The 14,036-nt window shown below is 36.1% G+C and overlaps 1 protein-coding gene across 6 annotated transcripts in view; it reads right to left on the bottom strand.

Annotated features, from left to right (window-relative positions):
* VPS13C (vacuolar protein sorting 13 homolog C) overlaps positions 1-14,036 on the bottom strand; it is a 182,326-nt gene that overhangs the window by 52,544 nt on the left and 115,746 nt on the right. For all 6 annotated transcript variants that reach the window (XM_082444517.1, XM_082444513.1, XM_082444514.1 and 3 more), the window contains 7 exons: positions 10,035-10,204; positions 8,420-8,667; positions 7,041-7,270; positions 5,444-5,536; positions 2,434-2,799; positions 1,966-2,052; positions 156-311 (listed from right to left, as the gene is read on the bottom strand). In XM_082444517.1, coding sequence (XP_082300643.1) covers positions 156-311; positions 1,966-2,052; positions 2,434-2,799; positions 5,444-5,536; positions 7,041-7,270; positions 8,420-8,667; positions 10,035-10,204 — 1,350 coding nt within the window. The remainder of the gene's footprint in view (positions 1-155; positions 312-1,965; positions 2,053-2,433; positions 2,800-5,443; positions 5,537-7,040; positions 7,271-8,419; positions 8,668-10,034; positions 10,205-14,036) is intronic.

Consider the following 14,036-nt stretch of genomic DNA (forward strand, 5'->3'; position numbering starts at 1 on the left):
TTTTTTTTCAAAAACTAAATTTCGACTACACATTTTTTAGAAATGAATGTTGATGACAAACAAAAATAATGCATACGTTTCCATTTAAAATTCCATTTGAAATAGCCCAAACAAGAACCAAACTATGAAACAGTCCAAGCAAGAACCAAACATACTTTTGCTAAATTGCTGAAAACATTAAGACAGCTTTTGGATATTGTTATATTCATTGTATCTCCTGAAGAAATATCAACTTCTGTTTCTGGCTCAGGAAGTAGAATAAAATAATCTCCTGGCATCAAACTTTTATCCTGGACTGGATTCTTCTTTACCTACAAGGATAAATACATAGCAATTTTATTAGCCAATGAATAATAAAATTAAAATACTCTCGATAGAATCAAGGTTAAATTCTCCTAACCCTGTCACTTTATATTAAGGCTCCTCAAAAGTCTCATTTTCAAAAATATTCAGTGCTTCACCTTGACTTAGCGCAGGTCAGCATTCTTTCTTTCAGTGTGTAGTCCACGCATAGGGAAATGTTTAGAATTGCGCCATGGAAGGACTCCAAGTGAGTTACAATATTTGTCTTTTGTGCATTCACCAGAGAAAGCTATTTACCCAGTGTCACCTAATTGGTCATTTTATGTTGATGAGCACTTTAAGAGGACCCTGAAGTCTAAACTGATCCTTATTGGAAGTAACATCTGGTCTTCCTTCTACTTTTTAGCAGTAACACCTATAAATAAGTAATATGATAAGCTTTCAACCAGCCATCAGATTCCATCATAGTTTTCGTTCTAAAGGCATTTCAAAAGTCTTGTAAAACATTCTTTGTTAGCCTGCCTACTCCAAAGAGAGGCAGGTCAGAAATATTACTTCTACTTTACTGAGAGGAAATTAGGACACAGGTTAAGTGACTGCTCATCTTTAAAGTAAGAATCTGCGGGCTTCCCTGGTGGCGCAGTGGTTGAGAATCTGCCTGCCAATGCAGGGGACACGGGTTCGAGCCCTGGTCTGGGAAGATCCCACATGCCACGGAGCAACTGGGCCCGTGAGCCACAACTACTAAGCCTGCGCATCTGGAGCCTGTGCTCCGCAACAAGAGGCTGCGACAGTGAGAGGCCCGCGCACCGCGATGAAGAGTGGCCCCTGCTCGCCGCAGCTGGAGAGGGCCCTCACACAGAAATGAAGACCCAACACACCCAAAAATAAACAACTAAATTAGTTTAAAAAAAAAACCCATTAGGTAAATGATTTAAAGATGTCCAGAGTAGCTTAAAAAAAAAGAATCTGCTAAGTCAATTTCAATGCCTCACACTTGGGTCAAGTTGCCCCAGAGAAGTGTGCTGTGATAATTTGTGAAGGGTATAAAACTTGTGTTCCTGTTAATCTAGGGAGATGTGTTTCAGTATCTAGGACTCTGCAGTGTTCTCAAGAAGCATCACAAAGAGATGACACAAAGAATTCATGAACCAGAATAGCAGTTCTTGGATTTTTTGGTCTCTTAAAATGACTGAGGATCCCAAGGAGCTTCATTTATGTGGGTTATTATCTATCAGTATGTACTCTATGAGAAACTAAAACTGAGAAAATTTTAAATATTCATTTAAAGCCAACAATTACATGTTAACATAAATAATATTTTAATGAAAAATAACCATTAAAAATACATAGTGAGAAGAGGAGTATTTACAGGTCTCTTTAGTGCAAGCCTTAAGAGAAGACAGGCGGACTCATTTCTAATTTTGTATTCAATCTGCTGCAAAATTGCATAGTCTCTGGAAAATTCCACTGTATGCTCATGAGAGAACGAGAATGAAAATGATATATAATGTCTGAATATTATTATGAAAAGAATTTTGATCCCATGATCCTCTAAAAGGGCCTCAAGGATCCTGGACTACATCTTGAGAATCTCTGAAATAAAATATATATATATAAATGAATGTACACAATGATATTATTTTATTATGATTTCCTTACAGCAAGCCTTAAATTCCATGGTCTCTTCCCCTCCACTCTCTCAATCAGTGGCTCCCATACAGCATGGGTCTCATTGTAATAATGAACCTGGAAAGGCACAGAATTATGAGAGTCTTTAAACGTTAACTACATATTTCTATAACCAGTAGGAAAAAATATTAAGTAATGTTATATGCCAATAACCATCTTAACAACACAGCTAAGGACACAAAGGATATTTATAAGGAGGGTGCATTTTATTTTACTCTTACTTTGCTCCATAAACCAATTATTTAGCAAAAGAACCTTTAAAAAGTAATGACCAAATAAATCATACTACACATGAATAAATTAAATGTTAGAATATATTATCTATTCATATATATACTTGCTATGGTCATGCACACAAAAAAGCTCACTTCTTAATTCCTCAATTGCACTTTTCAGGAAGTTGCCTCTGAAGGTGGGTAATAATTCATGTGGTCATACCTCTAGTGTCATGTCAGCAGAAGCAGCCATTAGGGAAGTCCAATTTTTAACGTTTCCTGAAAACTTAGACTCTGCCAATAATAGAGGTACAGTTCGATGCCCGAGGCCACATTCTAAGGTAACTTGAACTGATTGGACAACAACAGCACAATTTTCCTCTATCACTGGATTTTCAATGTCTCTGAAATTTTCTGTTATTTCTGTGGCCATGTCAACACCAAGAAACCAAGAGTTATAATCACTAATAGATTTGACACCCCAAAGATGTTCCGTTTCCTTAGATGTATCTTTGGATTCATCTTCTTTTGTCTTTGGAGACAGAGCAGCCATTATTGTCATCACAGTATTAAGAATTATGGGTGAAATCTTTAAAAAAGAAAGGAGAAAAAAATTTAGAATAAATTCTTTCCCAGATGAGAAGAATACATAACACAAAAAATTTAAAGTAACTAATTAAAAATTTAAATATATTAAATTAATAACTGAGGAAAACAAAAGAGAACACACAAAATCATGTGTCAAGTCAACTAACCTCAAAACAGTGATTTCTGCCCAGGTTATTCTAGAATTAAGTGACTAATGTGCATGTCAACTGTAGAAACCTAAAGTTAAATCAGTTAATTCAGAGTGAAACAGTGTTATGTGAACAGAAAAATGTAGAAGTATAACTGAATTTTTCATTTTTCAACCAGCTGCATTAACTAAACCAAAGTATGTGATCCTCATCAAGATATACACACATGGTTTTCATTTGTCTTACCGACATAGGAAACCTGAGAATCACCATGGACTCCCTTTCACCCTAAGATCTGAAAATTCCACCTCCTATTATCTTTGGATAGTATCTTTGCTCACCTCTTCATTCCAATTACCGTGCCTTAGTTCTTAGCAACGATGATGTCTTCCATGTCCTGTCAGCACCATCTCAGCCCACCCACCACATGATTTTCCTAAAACCCAAATCTGAGCATGTCATTCCTAGGTTTAAAATCTTCAACAACTCCCCATAACTTTCAGGGTAAGATTAAAACTCTCTGTAGCTTAGGACACGAACTTCTTTGTGACCTGATGCCTAATCAGTTAAGCTACCCATGGTCCCCCAAAGTTTGAGCAATACTGGGTTAAAGAAATTAAGTGGATTCCTTTACTGTTCACTTCTCACAACCCTTACTTGTTTAATATGCTAAGGAGATATGATTACATCACCAAAAGAAGGGGCGAGTATGCAGTACTTCCCAAACTTACCTGTCACCTGAATCCTTTTCCTCATTGCCTTATTAATGTCACCTATAATTAGTGTTCTCAGTCCTACGACTCCACCACACCATTCTCCCCATCCACATGGGATCCCTCCAAGTCCTTAAAGGATTTTTCAAGCCTTTGCCTTTATGCATATTGTTGGTTCTGTCTAGGTAACCCTTTCCCTCTCTCTCCATCTAACCACGCTCAGATGTTCAAAGCTCAGTTCAAGTAGCCCCACTTCCAGACAGCCTTCCCTGATGTCCTAGTCTGAGCTGGAGGCTCCTGCCTGCACCCCCAAGAGCACCTCATGCATGCCTCTAGCACTGAAAGCTGAAAGTAATCACTCATTTACTTCTTTCTCTCACATACGTCACTAAGTTTTTTGAATGTAGGGACCATGTACCCCCAATGCCTTGTAGTACCCCCAATGCCTTGTACAGGACATTCTTCATACACAGTAAAGGCTCAAAAAACGCGTGCTCAATAAATAAGTAAAGTGATACACAAAGACATGGAAAAACAATCCCTCAGCACTTTAACCCAGTGTCGCAGACAAAAATGCGTGCAAATCCAAGTTTTCTCCCCATTTAGCATTTTAAGTCTGTAGAAAAGTAAATCTGTTAACAAAATACCATCTAAGACAAACTAGTAATTTAAAATATTGAGAGAAAAGTACATTGGAGAGCAGATTGCTTTTTCAATACTACAAACGTAAGAGATAAAAAAATATTCTAATAATTTATTTCTGGCATACATCTGTCATTATAAATATTTTATAAGACAAATAAAACATTTAATCACATAATTATTAAATTCAACCAAACTACACCTCAAATAAAAGCCTTAAAATAACATTGCAAATAAAATAAGAGCAACCTCATTTTTCTATCCTTCCTTTTCTTCTCTTCCCACTTCATCTCTGCTCTCCCCACCCAAACCCAATCTCCAACACACACACAAATATACTAGATAAAAACTATCCTGATCATTTGTATATATTTAAAAGTGCGGTTCACCCTGAGCAACATGGATTTGAACTGCGAGGGTTCACTTATATGTGGATTTTTTTCAGTAGTAAATACTATGGCACTACATGAGCCACAGTTGTTTGAATCCGTAGATGTAGAACCTCAGACATGGAGGAATGCAGATTCTGAGGAACCGCATATACCGAGGTCTGACTGTAAAGTTAAAGCACTGCTAATCCCAGCGTTACTCAAGAGTCACCTGCACTGTTTCAAAGAAAATAGAAACAAACATTTGCATTAAAGAAAAATGTATTTTAATATGAGGTTTTTATTGATTACTAAATATGTGACTAGCATAATGCTCTAGATGTGAGAGTCATCAAAAGATAAGAAAAATAAGAATTGATTGTGGGGCTTCCCTGGTGGCGCAGTGGTTAAGAATCCGCCTGCCAATGCAGGGGACACAGGTTCGAGTCCTGGTCCAGGAAGATCCCACATGCCGCAGAGCAACTAAGCCCATGTGCCACAACTGCTGAGCCGGCGCTCTAGAGCCTGTGAGTCACTACTGAGCCCGTGTGCCACAACTACTGAAGCCCGCGCGCCTAGAGCCCGTGCTCCGCAACAAGAGAAGCCACCGCAATGAGAAGCCTGTGCACCGCAACAAAGAGTATCCCCCGCTAGCCGCAACTAGAGAGAGCCTGCGTGCAGCAACGAAGACCCAACGCAGCCAAAAATAAATTAATTAATTAATTAAAAAAAAAAGAATTGATTTTCACCCAAATAATATGACAGGCACTAACCTTAATTATAAATTCTTCAACTTCAATATTTATATCTTCTTTTCCTGAAGCCCATGTACATTTTTTCATAAACAGAGAACAGGGCTGTAAGACCTAGAAACAAATAAATGAAATTTACTTATGAACATGTCTTACTTAATTTGAGATCTTTAACTATAGTCTACAACTAAAAGCAAAAAGGCAAATTAAATTAGCTGAGAATCTCTTATGAGGGCTCCTCCAAACTAAGACAAGTCTATGACCACTGTAAAGGAGTTTAAGCGGTTCTGATGAATTCCTTTATGCCCAATTCTTAAGTAGTAATGCACATTTACTATTAGAAGTTTAAAACATTTCCTTTTGCTAAAATGTGTTTTAAATGATGCCCTATGTAAAATACACTTTTAAGATACCTACAAAAATGAGCTAAGGACTATGGTAAGGTCTTACATTTGCGAAGAGGTAAATGAGGAAATGGAAATGTATTTCATTATAATTTTTATGACCACTAAATCACTTGAAAATGTTATTCTAAACAAATAGTTCTGTTAACACCTTTTAAAAAAAGACTAGAGTAAGGTAGGTAAATGAACAGTTTGCAGATGATTACCAACCAACAGGTCAGTCTTGAATTTCCTGTAAGGTCCTTATTAGAATAGATTTCAAATCTTCAAACTTGACGATTTATTAAAACCATGAAGGCTATGAAATATCATTAAGGAAACAAATAAAATGCATCTGAACTGAATGGAGGAATCAGTATGCATCACTTTCATTTTTAAAAAAGTAGGATGAGCTTTAAATAGAATGATTAATATAAGCTTTCTGGGACATGTCAAAAGATGATCCTGGGACTTCCCTTGTGGCGCAGAGGATAGGACTCCGCACTCCCAGCGCAGGGGGACCCTGCTCAGGGAACTGGATCCCACATGCCTGCCACAACTAAGGAGCCCGCCTGCCACAACTAAGACCCGGTGCAACCAAAAAAAAAAAAAAGAAGATGATCCTGCTAAAGAAAATATAGACTGAGCTCAGCACTGCACTTCTTTACGCAAGTCACTTGGTCCACGAATTTTTTAAAATGTGAAATAACACTGCAAATGAGTCACATTATATAATGATGCTCTTTAACATAAAATTATCAATTTAACATTAAAAAACATTTGGTACAGTAATTAATTTAATTAACTAAGACCATATTTTTCAACTATAATGTGAAAGCACAATTGAAGTTAATTTGTAATAAAGCAAAACATAATCTCTTTTGGGCACATGACTCTGATGAATTTTTTGGTTCATTCATCCACTCACTCATTGGATATACTGTGGTGAACAAAAGCCAACAGCTGAAAAGGAATGTTGATTTGTACTAAAGTTCAAATACTGTTCAGCAAAAGACGGTATAATGAAAATGAGTCTGGAGACAGTCTACAGTTCTGTCACTACAGACATGGCTAAATCATTTAACATCTCTGGAGTGCAACATCCTTATCTGTAAAATCTCAAGCTGGAGTAAATACTCTCTGAAGTCCTACAGAGCTCTCACATTCTGGGATTCTATGAATGAACCATTTCTGCCATCCTTCAATTCAAGCTTAGAATATAAGGTAATTCTTACCGTGGTAATGTTTTCTCCTCTCTTTTCTCTGAGAAAAGGGCAAGCAAGCACTTTAAGATCTCTCACGGACGCTTTCATTATCTGCTCGAGTTTGGATGTCGATAGACAGAGGTTACACCGGAATGAGGCTGTCAGAGCAGGGGCATCAGCCTTTGTCAGGTTGGCAACAAACACCACTTCTGGGTCTGTGATCTTGGCGTTTAAAGTCATATTTGGTCTCACAGAGTCATCTGAAGAAACAAAAATAGGAACCATAAAAGTTCTAGCAACGTAAACCTTGTCACTTGGGTACATGTTATCTGTAAGTTGCTAAGTTGCTTCTAATATCCTGCTATTATGGATATGGTGAAAGTAACAATATTAATAACTGATCGGTAAAGACTAACGATAAATGATTATTAACAAATGCTGATTACGTGGGATAATGCAATCTTGACCCCTGTTGTTAAGAAGATCACTCCCACTTTGACCTAGCAGAAATCATCTTGTTTTGAAGTTCCTTTTGTCAGAATTAACGCATATATGCGATGCATGTGTGTACACGTCTGAGCGTGTCCTATGTTATGCTGCAGGAGCAAGGAAGGGAAAACAGGCGAGGGGAGTATCAGGAAGAGGACAGGAGACCCTGATAAGTACACAGGCCATTATTACTTGTCTGCCTTGATTTCACCCGCAAGTCTACAGTTAGTGTCATACAATCTATAGTAAAAATACATTACATGCATATATGAATAGAGATATCACATGATTACTGTTTAAGAAAGGTAAATGGAAAAATAAAATTCTGACCTTGCCAGTAAACGGCAGTTTTCCAATCTTGCTGAGTTACACATTAGAGAGAAAAATGCCTGACCTTAGACAATCACAATTTAACAGAGGAAATCACTGATCTACTTTGCAATGCTGGAATAAATGGTTTACGGGTCAGGGAGTGGCATCAGCATACACGGAGACCAGACCTGCGCAAACCCTCTGCTAACTTTAAGGAATCTAAGGTGATGTCCAGGGGTGCCATGTTGGGTCCTCCAATACTCCCACCCTCTGCTTTCAGCTGTTTAATTGCTCTTCAATATGATTTAATTCTTCCAAATATTTTCTTTGAATAAAAGATTCCCTTTTTATAAAACAGGCTGTATTTCTGGATGGGTAGAGAAATGTTAATGGCAGAGTTGGAACCAGAGCAGAGGTTTCCTGGTGCCTGATCCGATACATATTTTTACTCCACCTCTCTCTTAAAAAAATCTATGCTTACTAAGGTTTTTCTGCTGAATGCATTTAAATTTGAAAGAGTAATTTTACATTCTTAAATTCTCCATTTCTCTTTTTTCCAGTTTGTAATTTTGGTAAAATATACAAGTTGACAGATAAATTCTGCTAACCTTTCTCCATCTTGATTTTTGCTAAGGCAGTCTGTCGCAGTGGAATCTGTGATTCTTTAGCCATATTTTCTGGACTCTGAGGTACAGCTTTGATAAAGAAATCTGCCACAGTCATCAGAAATTCCACACTGGCACAAACATACAGCTTGTCAAGAACAGCATCAATATGACTTCCATTCTTGTCTTGTGTGTAACTTATGTCAATCATAGAACTGTTGTTATCTTGGCCATTCTTCTTATCAATCATTCTGAAAAAATATGTACATTCATTATTTTATTTCCGCTAAAAGAATTAAAAAGACGAAAAATTTCCTATACATTTTAATCATTTTTCTTTCACCTTTCAGTTTCCAATCTGTGAATAGAAAACAGATCAGTGTTAACTTGAGTCTAATTAGCTAATCAGCAACCAAGACATGGTCTCCTAATCTCCACAGCAAGGTTCATGATAATAAGTAATTATAGAATACTTTATAATTATAATGCAATACTAGAAAAACAAATCAATGACTGCTGAAAGGAAGTTTGGCAATTGACAAAACACATTAATGTGGTGCCACAAAATTTAAAAGACAACCTCTTTATATTATTTTACAAAATAAAACCTCCCTGAAAGAATTTGTCTCCAAAGATCATCCTATACAATTGACTCCCAAATTATTTAATGTGATTCAAATCAGGCAGCGTTCATCAAGCGTCTGCAATGATATAATAATTCCCACACATCCTCATGTGCACTGCAAAGAGCACACTATGAAACAGAAGGACGGCCTTTATCACCCTTGCCTAGACTGCTACCCCAAGACATGAAATTTGCAAATCAGAAAAGCTGGTTGCATGATAGCACTCTTTCCTCATTTATTCATCTCTTAGAAAAACAAAGGGCTCACAAGTAGTCAATACATATTCAACGGGTCCAACTTCAAACAGCAGAATAGTTTTTCTCCAAAAAACAACAAGGACAAAAATATTATGCATCTCATTATTTGGGAAAGGAATAAAAATATAATTAGGCTATTGAAGTTGCATGTTTCTCACTTTATAGTAGGGTGATATAAATTAATCTTTCAAAAATGAGTTGATAATGTGAAAATTAGGGATTCCATTTTTTTTTTTTTTAATCCTGTAGGGTCTTTTTAAAGTATAGTTGATCTACTAAAACTTTTAAAGAAATTTCACAAAACTGTTTTAAAATATATAGACAAAATAAAACAAAAGAAAGATCTATAACTTTAAGGCTTTTTTGAAAAGAAGATTCTGCCTACTGTGAACAATTTAGAAAAATATATATATATTCCACCCCATGTGGATTTAACTATTAAAATTCTTACAGTTTCTTAGTTCCCACTTTTAAGACAATACTCTATTTTATTATTAAACTTCCCTTTATTCAAAATTTAAAGCAACTGAACCTGAAATTAGCACTACTTCTTGATGCACTTCAAACTGAAATATGACCAAAGACCTCTTTTGATAATCCCAAGGAACAGAATCCCCAAAAGGATGATCAAAAGACCCCTTCTGACAATCTTAAGCTGAGAAATCAATGCCTGGTAGCAATGCCAAGTACAATGTCAACCTTATATAATGTGCGGCAAATTCAGAGATGACAAACCTTGATGTTGCTCTCTCAATTCCTTCTCTGAGATCATCAAGGGTGCATGTCTTAAGTTTAATATTGACATTCATTGAGCCATCCTTAAACATCTTCCCTGAAGAGGCCATAAGATGTAGTCTGAGTTCACCAAGCCGGAAACTGTCATTATGAAATGAAAGTTTGGATTCCTGTGGTATATTTTTCAAGCAAAAGAATAAATTATCTTCAGGTGTTACGTAATTACTTTTAAACATATTTCTTAACTCAGAGGTTAAAAGCAAATCCATACCACAAATTTTTAAAGTCTGGGCATTAAAACTGGAACAAAGAATAATATGCATGTTTGTGACTGTATGTGCACATACAAATAAATATATAAGTGTGTGTGCTGATCTTCAACAAGGGTTAATACATAAAAATTTCTAATTTACAATTCAATGCAAATAAAAACAACCCAGGAAACTGTCAATCAATCATGCTAACTTACAAATATTGGCTTGGCCAAAATGTTCGTTTGGTTAATGAATACACTGTTCAATAAAGTTCTTGGTGAAAATGAAAAAGGCCTTTTATTTTTACTTAAAACCAAACGAACTTTTTGGCCAACCCAATACTTAATGAGCTCTTCTGTAAAACACTCTGTGAGAGGAACTAAAGGCTTTATGAGAAAGGATAAGGCATGGTAGGTGATCTCAGTGAGCTTATACTCTAATTGAAAAAAATACAATAGAAATACATTACAAGGAACATCCCAAGGAGATGCTGTAAGTTGTAAATAATTAAAAAATGATATATCGTCACTTATTTATTCAGACTTATATCTTCCCATATTCCACAAAGGATATTAAGTGATTAGGTAAAGAATATAAACAGCAAAAGCTCATAGGGTCAAAGAGATCATTGTGGGCTGGGAAAAATTCATGAAGAAGGTTGAGAACTAACTGAGCCTGAGAGACTGAGTGGAACCAGATAGGCTACTAGTGGTAGAAGAGATTCTAGATGGGGAAAAAACATGAGCAAACAATTCAAGATGCTCTGAGGGCACAAGGTACAGACTGGAATCTCAGGCTTAAATATTCCAATAAAAGAAAGGTAGGGAATGATGTCTGGAAAGAAACGTGGAGGTCTAATTGTGGTCTCAAATCCTAAACCAAATATTTAAACTTTAAGGAAAAAGGACGTCAATCTTTATTTCACCATAATACATAGCTCCAAATTCTGTAGGTGTGCCGAGACATTAAAAGAACAAAACCCAATCAACCAACCAAAAAAAAAAAAAAAAATTCGGGGAAGTAAAGATTATCAGTTCAGTCATAATTGCTCACTACAGACCATGGCATTGATATAAGGGTACTGGTGATGGGCAATTCTTGGCACACTGGTTATAACTCCCTATATTCTCTCACTCAAAAGAGTACAATGCGTGTAAGTGGGTCAGAATGAAATTATTATTGGAAAACTTGGAATGCCTTTAATTTACAAAAATGTAAATAATTCACAAACTTGTGATCTGTAACTATTAATAGAAATGACCAATGACACATCTACTGATCACAATATAATAGCGTTTGTGATATGGTTACTGATGTAGACAATTTGGAGCCAATGAATTTTTTTAATAAGTTAAAATTCACATAACACTGAATGCTTTCTAAGTATAATGGGAAGTTGTAAACCGCTACATAAGATTAATTGAAGAAACTGGCTTGTGCCAATGTCTAGGATGGATGAAAGGAAAAAGAGCAACAAACAAGGAAGCCACTGCAGTACCGTGCGAGCTAAGAAGTTTCAAATAAAGCAGCAGTGAAAACTGCCAGGAAAGAACAAATGTTCACTCAAAGAAAAAACTGACAGTACTCTATCTAAATGAATAAAGAAGGTCTACAAAGAAGGAAGTAAAAGAAGACACCAAGATTCTAAGGCTGAGAAACCAGTAGAATGATAGGTACCTTAATTAAAATGAAGAATCCATTTAACTGTTCATTCTCCATTATGTCATTTTCTGATCTTTTTTTTAACATTAAACATTAGAAATTAAGGCAGTCACCTCACACCAGTCACAATGGCCAACATTAAAATGTCTACAAATAACAAATGCTGGAGGGGGTGTGGAGAAAAGGGAACCCTCCTACACTGTTGGTGGGACTGTAAATTGGTGCAGCCACTATGGAAAACAGTATAGATGTTCCTCAAAAAACTAAAAATAGAGTTGCCATATGATCCAGCAATCCTACTCCTGGGCATATATTCAGACAAAAATATAATTCGAAAAGATACATGCACCCCTATGTTCACAGCAGCACTATTCACAATAGCCAAGACAAGGAAACAACCTCAATTTCCATCAACAGATGAATGGATAAAGAAGATGTGGTACATGTATACAATGGAATACTCCTCAGCCATAAAAAGGAATGAAATAATGCCATTTGCAGCAACATGGATAGACCTGCAGATTACCATACTAAGCAAAGTAAGTCAGAAAGAGAAAGACAAATACCATGTGATATCACTTATATGTGGAATCTAAAGTATGACACAAATGAACATATCTACGAAACACAAACAGACTCATAGATAAAGAGAACACACTTCTGGTTGTCAAGGGGGAGGGATGGATTGGGAGTTTGGGATTAGCAGATGCAAACTATTATATACAGGATGGATAAGCAACAAGGTCCTACTGTATATATAGCACAAGGAACTATATTCAATATCCTGTGATATACTATAATGGAAAGGAATATAAAAAAAGAATATATATGTATAACTGAATCACTTTGATATACAGCAGACATTAACACAACACTGTAAATCATCTATACTTCAATAAAATTTGAAAAAAAAATGAAATTAAGGCAGTCCATTGCACAAATGACAGACACTAGCCCAAGGCCCAAAAATAACAATACATGAATATTGTATAACATTTAGAAAACAATATAAAACATAAGAAAACATATAAATGGACAAAAACAACAGATACTTATAATCAGTGCATATTATGGGTACTATATGTATGAGTATTATGATATGAGATATTAATTGATATAATCAAAAACATTTATTAGAAGATACTACTTATATAATAAAAAAATAGCTTTCTGAACTATCAATTACACATTATGTGGTTCAAATCATAATGGCACTAGACCCTGGTTCCTCAATTCACTCATCAGTATCCTTAATATGTATCTACTACATATAAAATTTATTCAAGAGAAACATAATTAATGCTTATATATCGTGGATAATCATGAATTTAAAAATAATCCTCTAAGGTTCCAAAGCCACTACTAAATTATTTTCCTTAGTTAAATATGCATATATATCTAGCTACATAATAAAATTGTACATATAATTAATTATTCATATATAAAATTCTTCTCCTAGAGATAGGTTTAAGTGTTTTAGTGCTGATATTACTTGGAAAAAAGTAAGAACTTTTCCTTGGCCTAGTAAGATTAAAAACACTGGGACTTCCCTGGTGGGTCAGTGGCAAAGAATCTGCCTTCCAATGCAGGGGACGCAGGTTCCATCCCTGGTCAGGGAACTAAGATCTCACATGCCACGGTGCACCTAAGCCCACGCGCCTCAACGAAAGAGCCCACGCGCCTCAATGAAAGAGCCCGCGTGCCGCAAACTACTGAGCCCACGTGCTCCGGACCCCGTGCTCCACAACTACAGAGCCCACATGCCCTGGAGCCTGTGCGCCACAACTAGAGAAGAGAATACCTGCATACCACAACTAGGGAGAAGCCCACGCGCTGCAAGAGCCCGTGTGCTGCAACAAAAAGATCCTGCATGCCACAATGAAGACCCAACACAGCCAAAAATAAAAATAAACTAAATATTTTTAAAAATTAAAAAAAATTTAAAAACTAACAAAGTGAAAGCAGAGAGCAAGACCAATGCATATTCTCTAAGCCAAATAGAATTTAACAGACACATCAATTGTGAGAAGAAAAGTCACATCAAAAAAATGACAACATTCTAAAACTGAATATCAAGAGCTAAAGA

Source organism: Balaenoptera physalus (assembly GCF_965194825.1).
Source record: "Balaenoptera physalus genome assembly, chromosome: 2".
Lineage (NCBI taxonomy): Eukaryota > Metazoa > Chordata > Mammalia > Artiodactyla > Balaenopteridae > Balaenoptera > Balaenoptera physalus.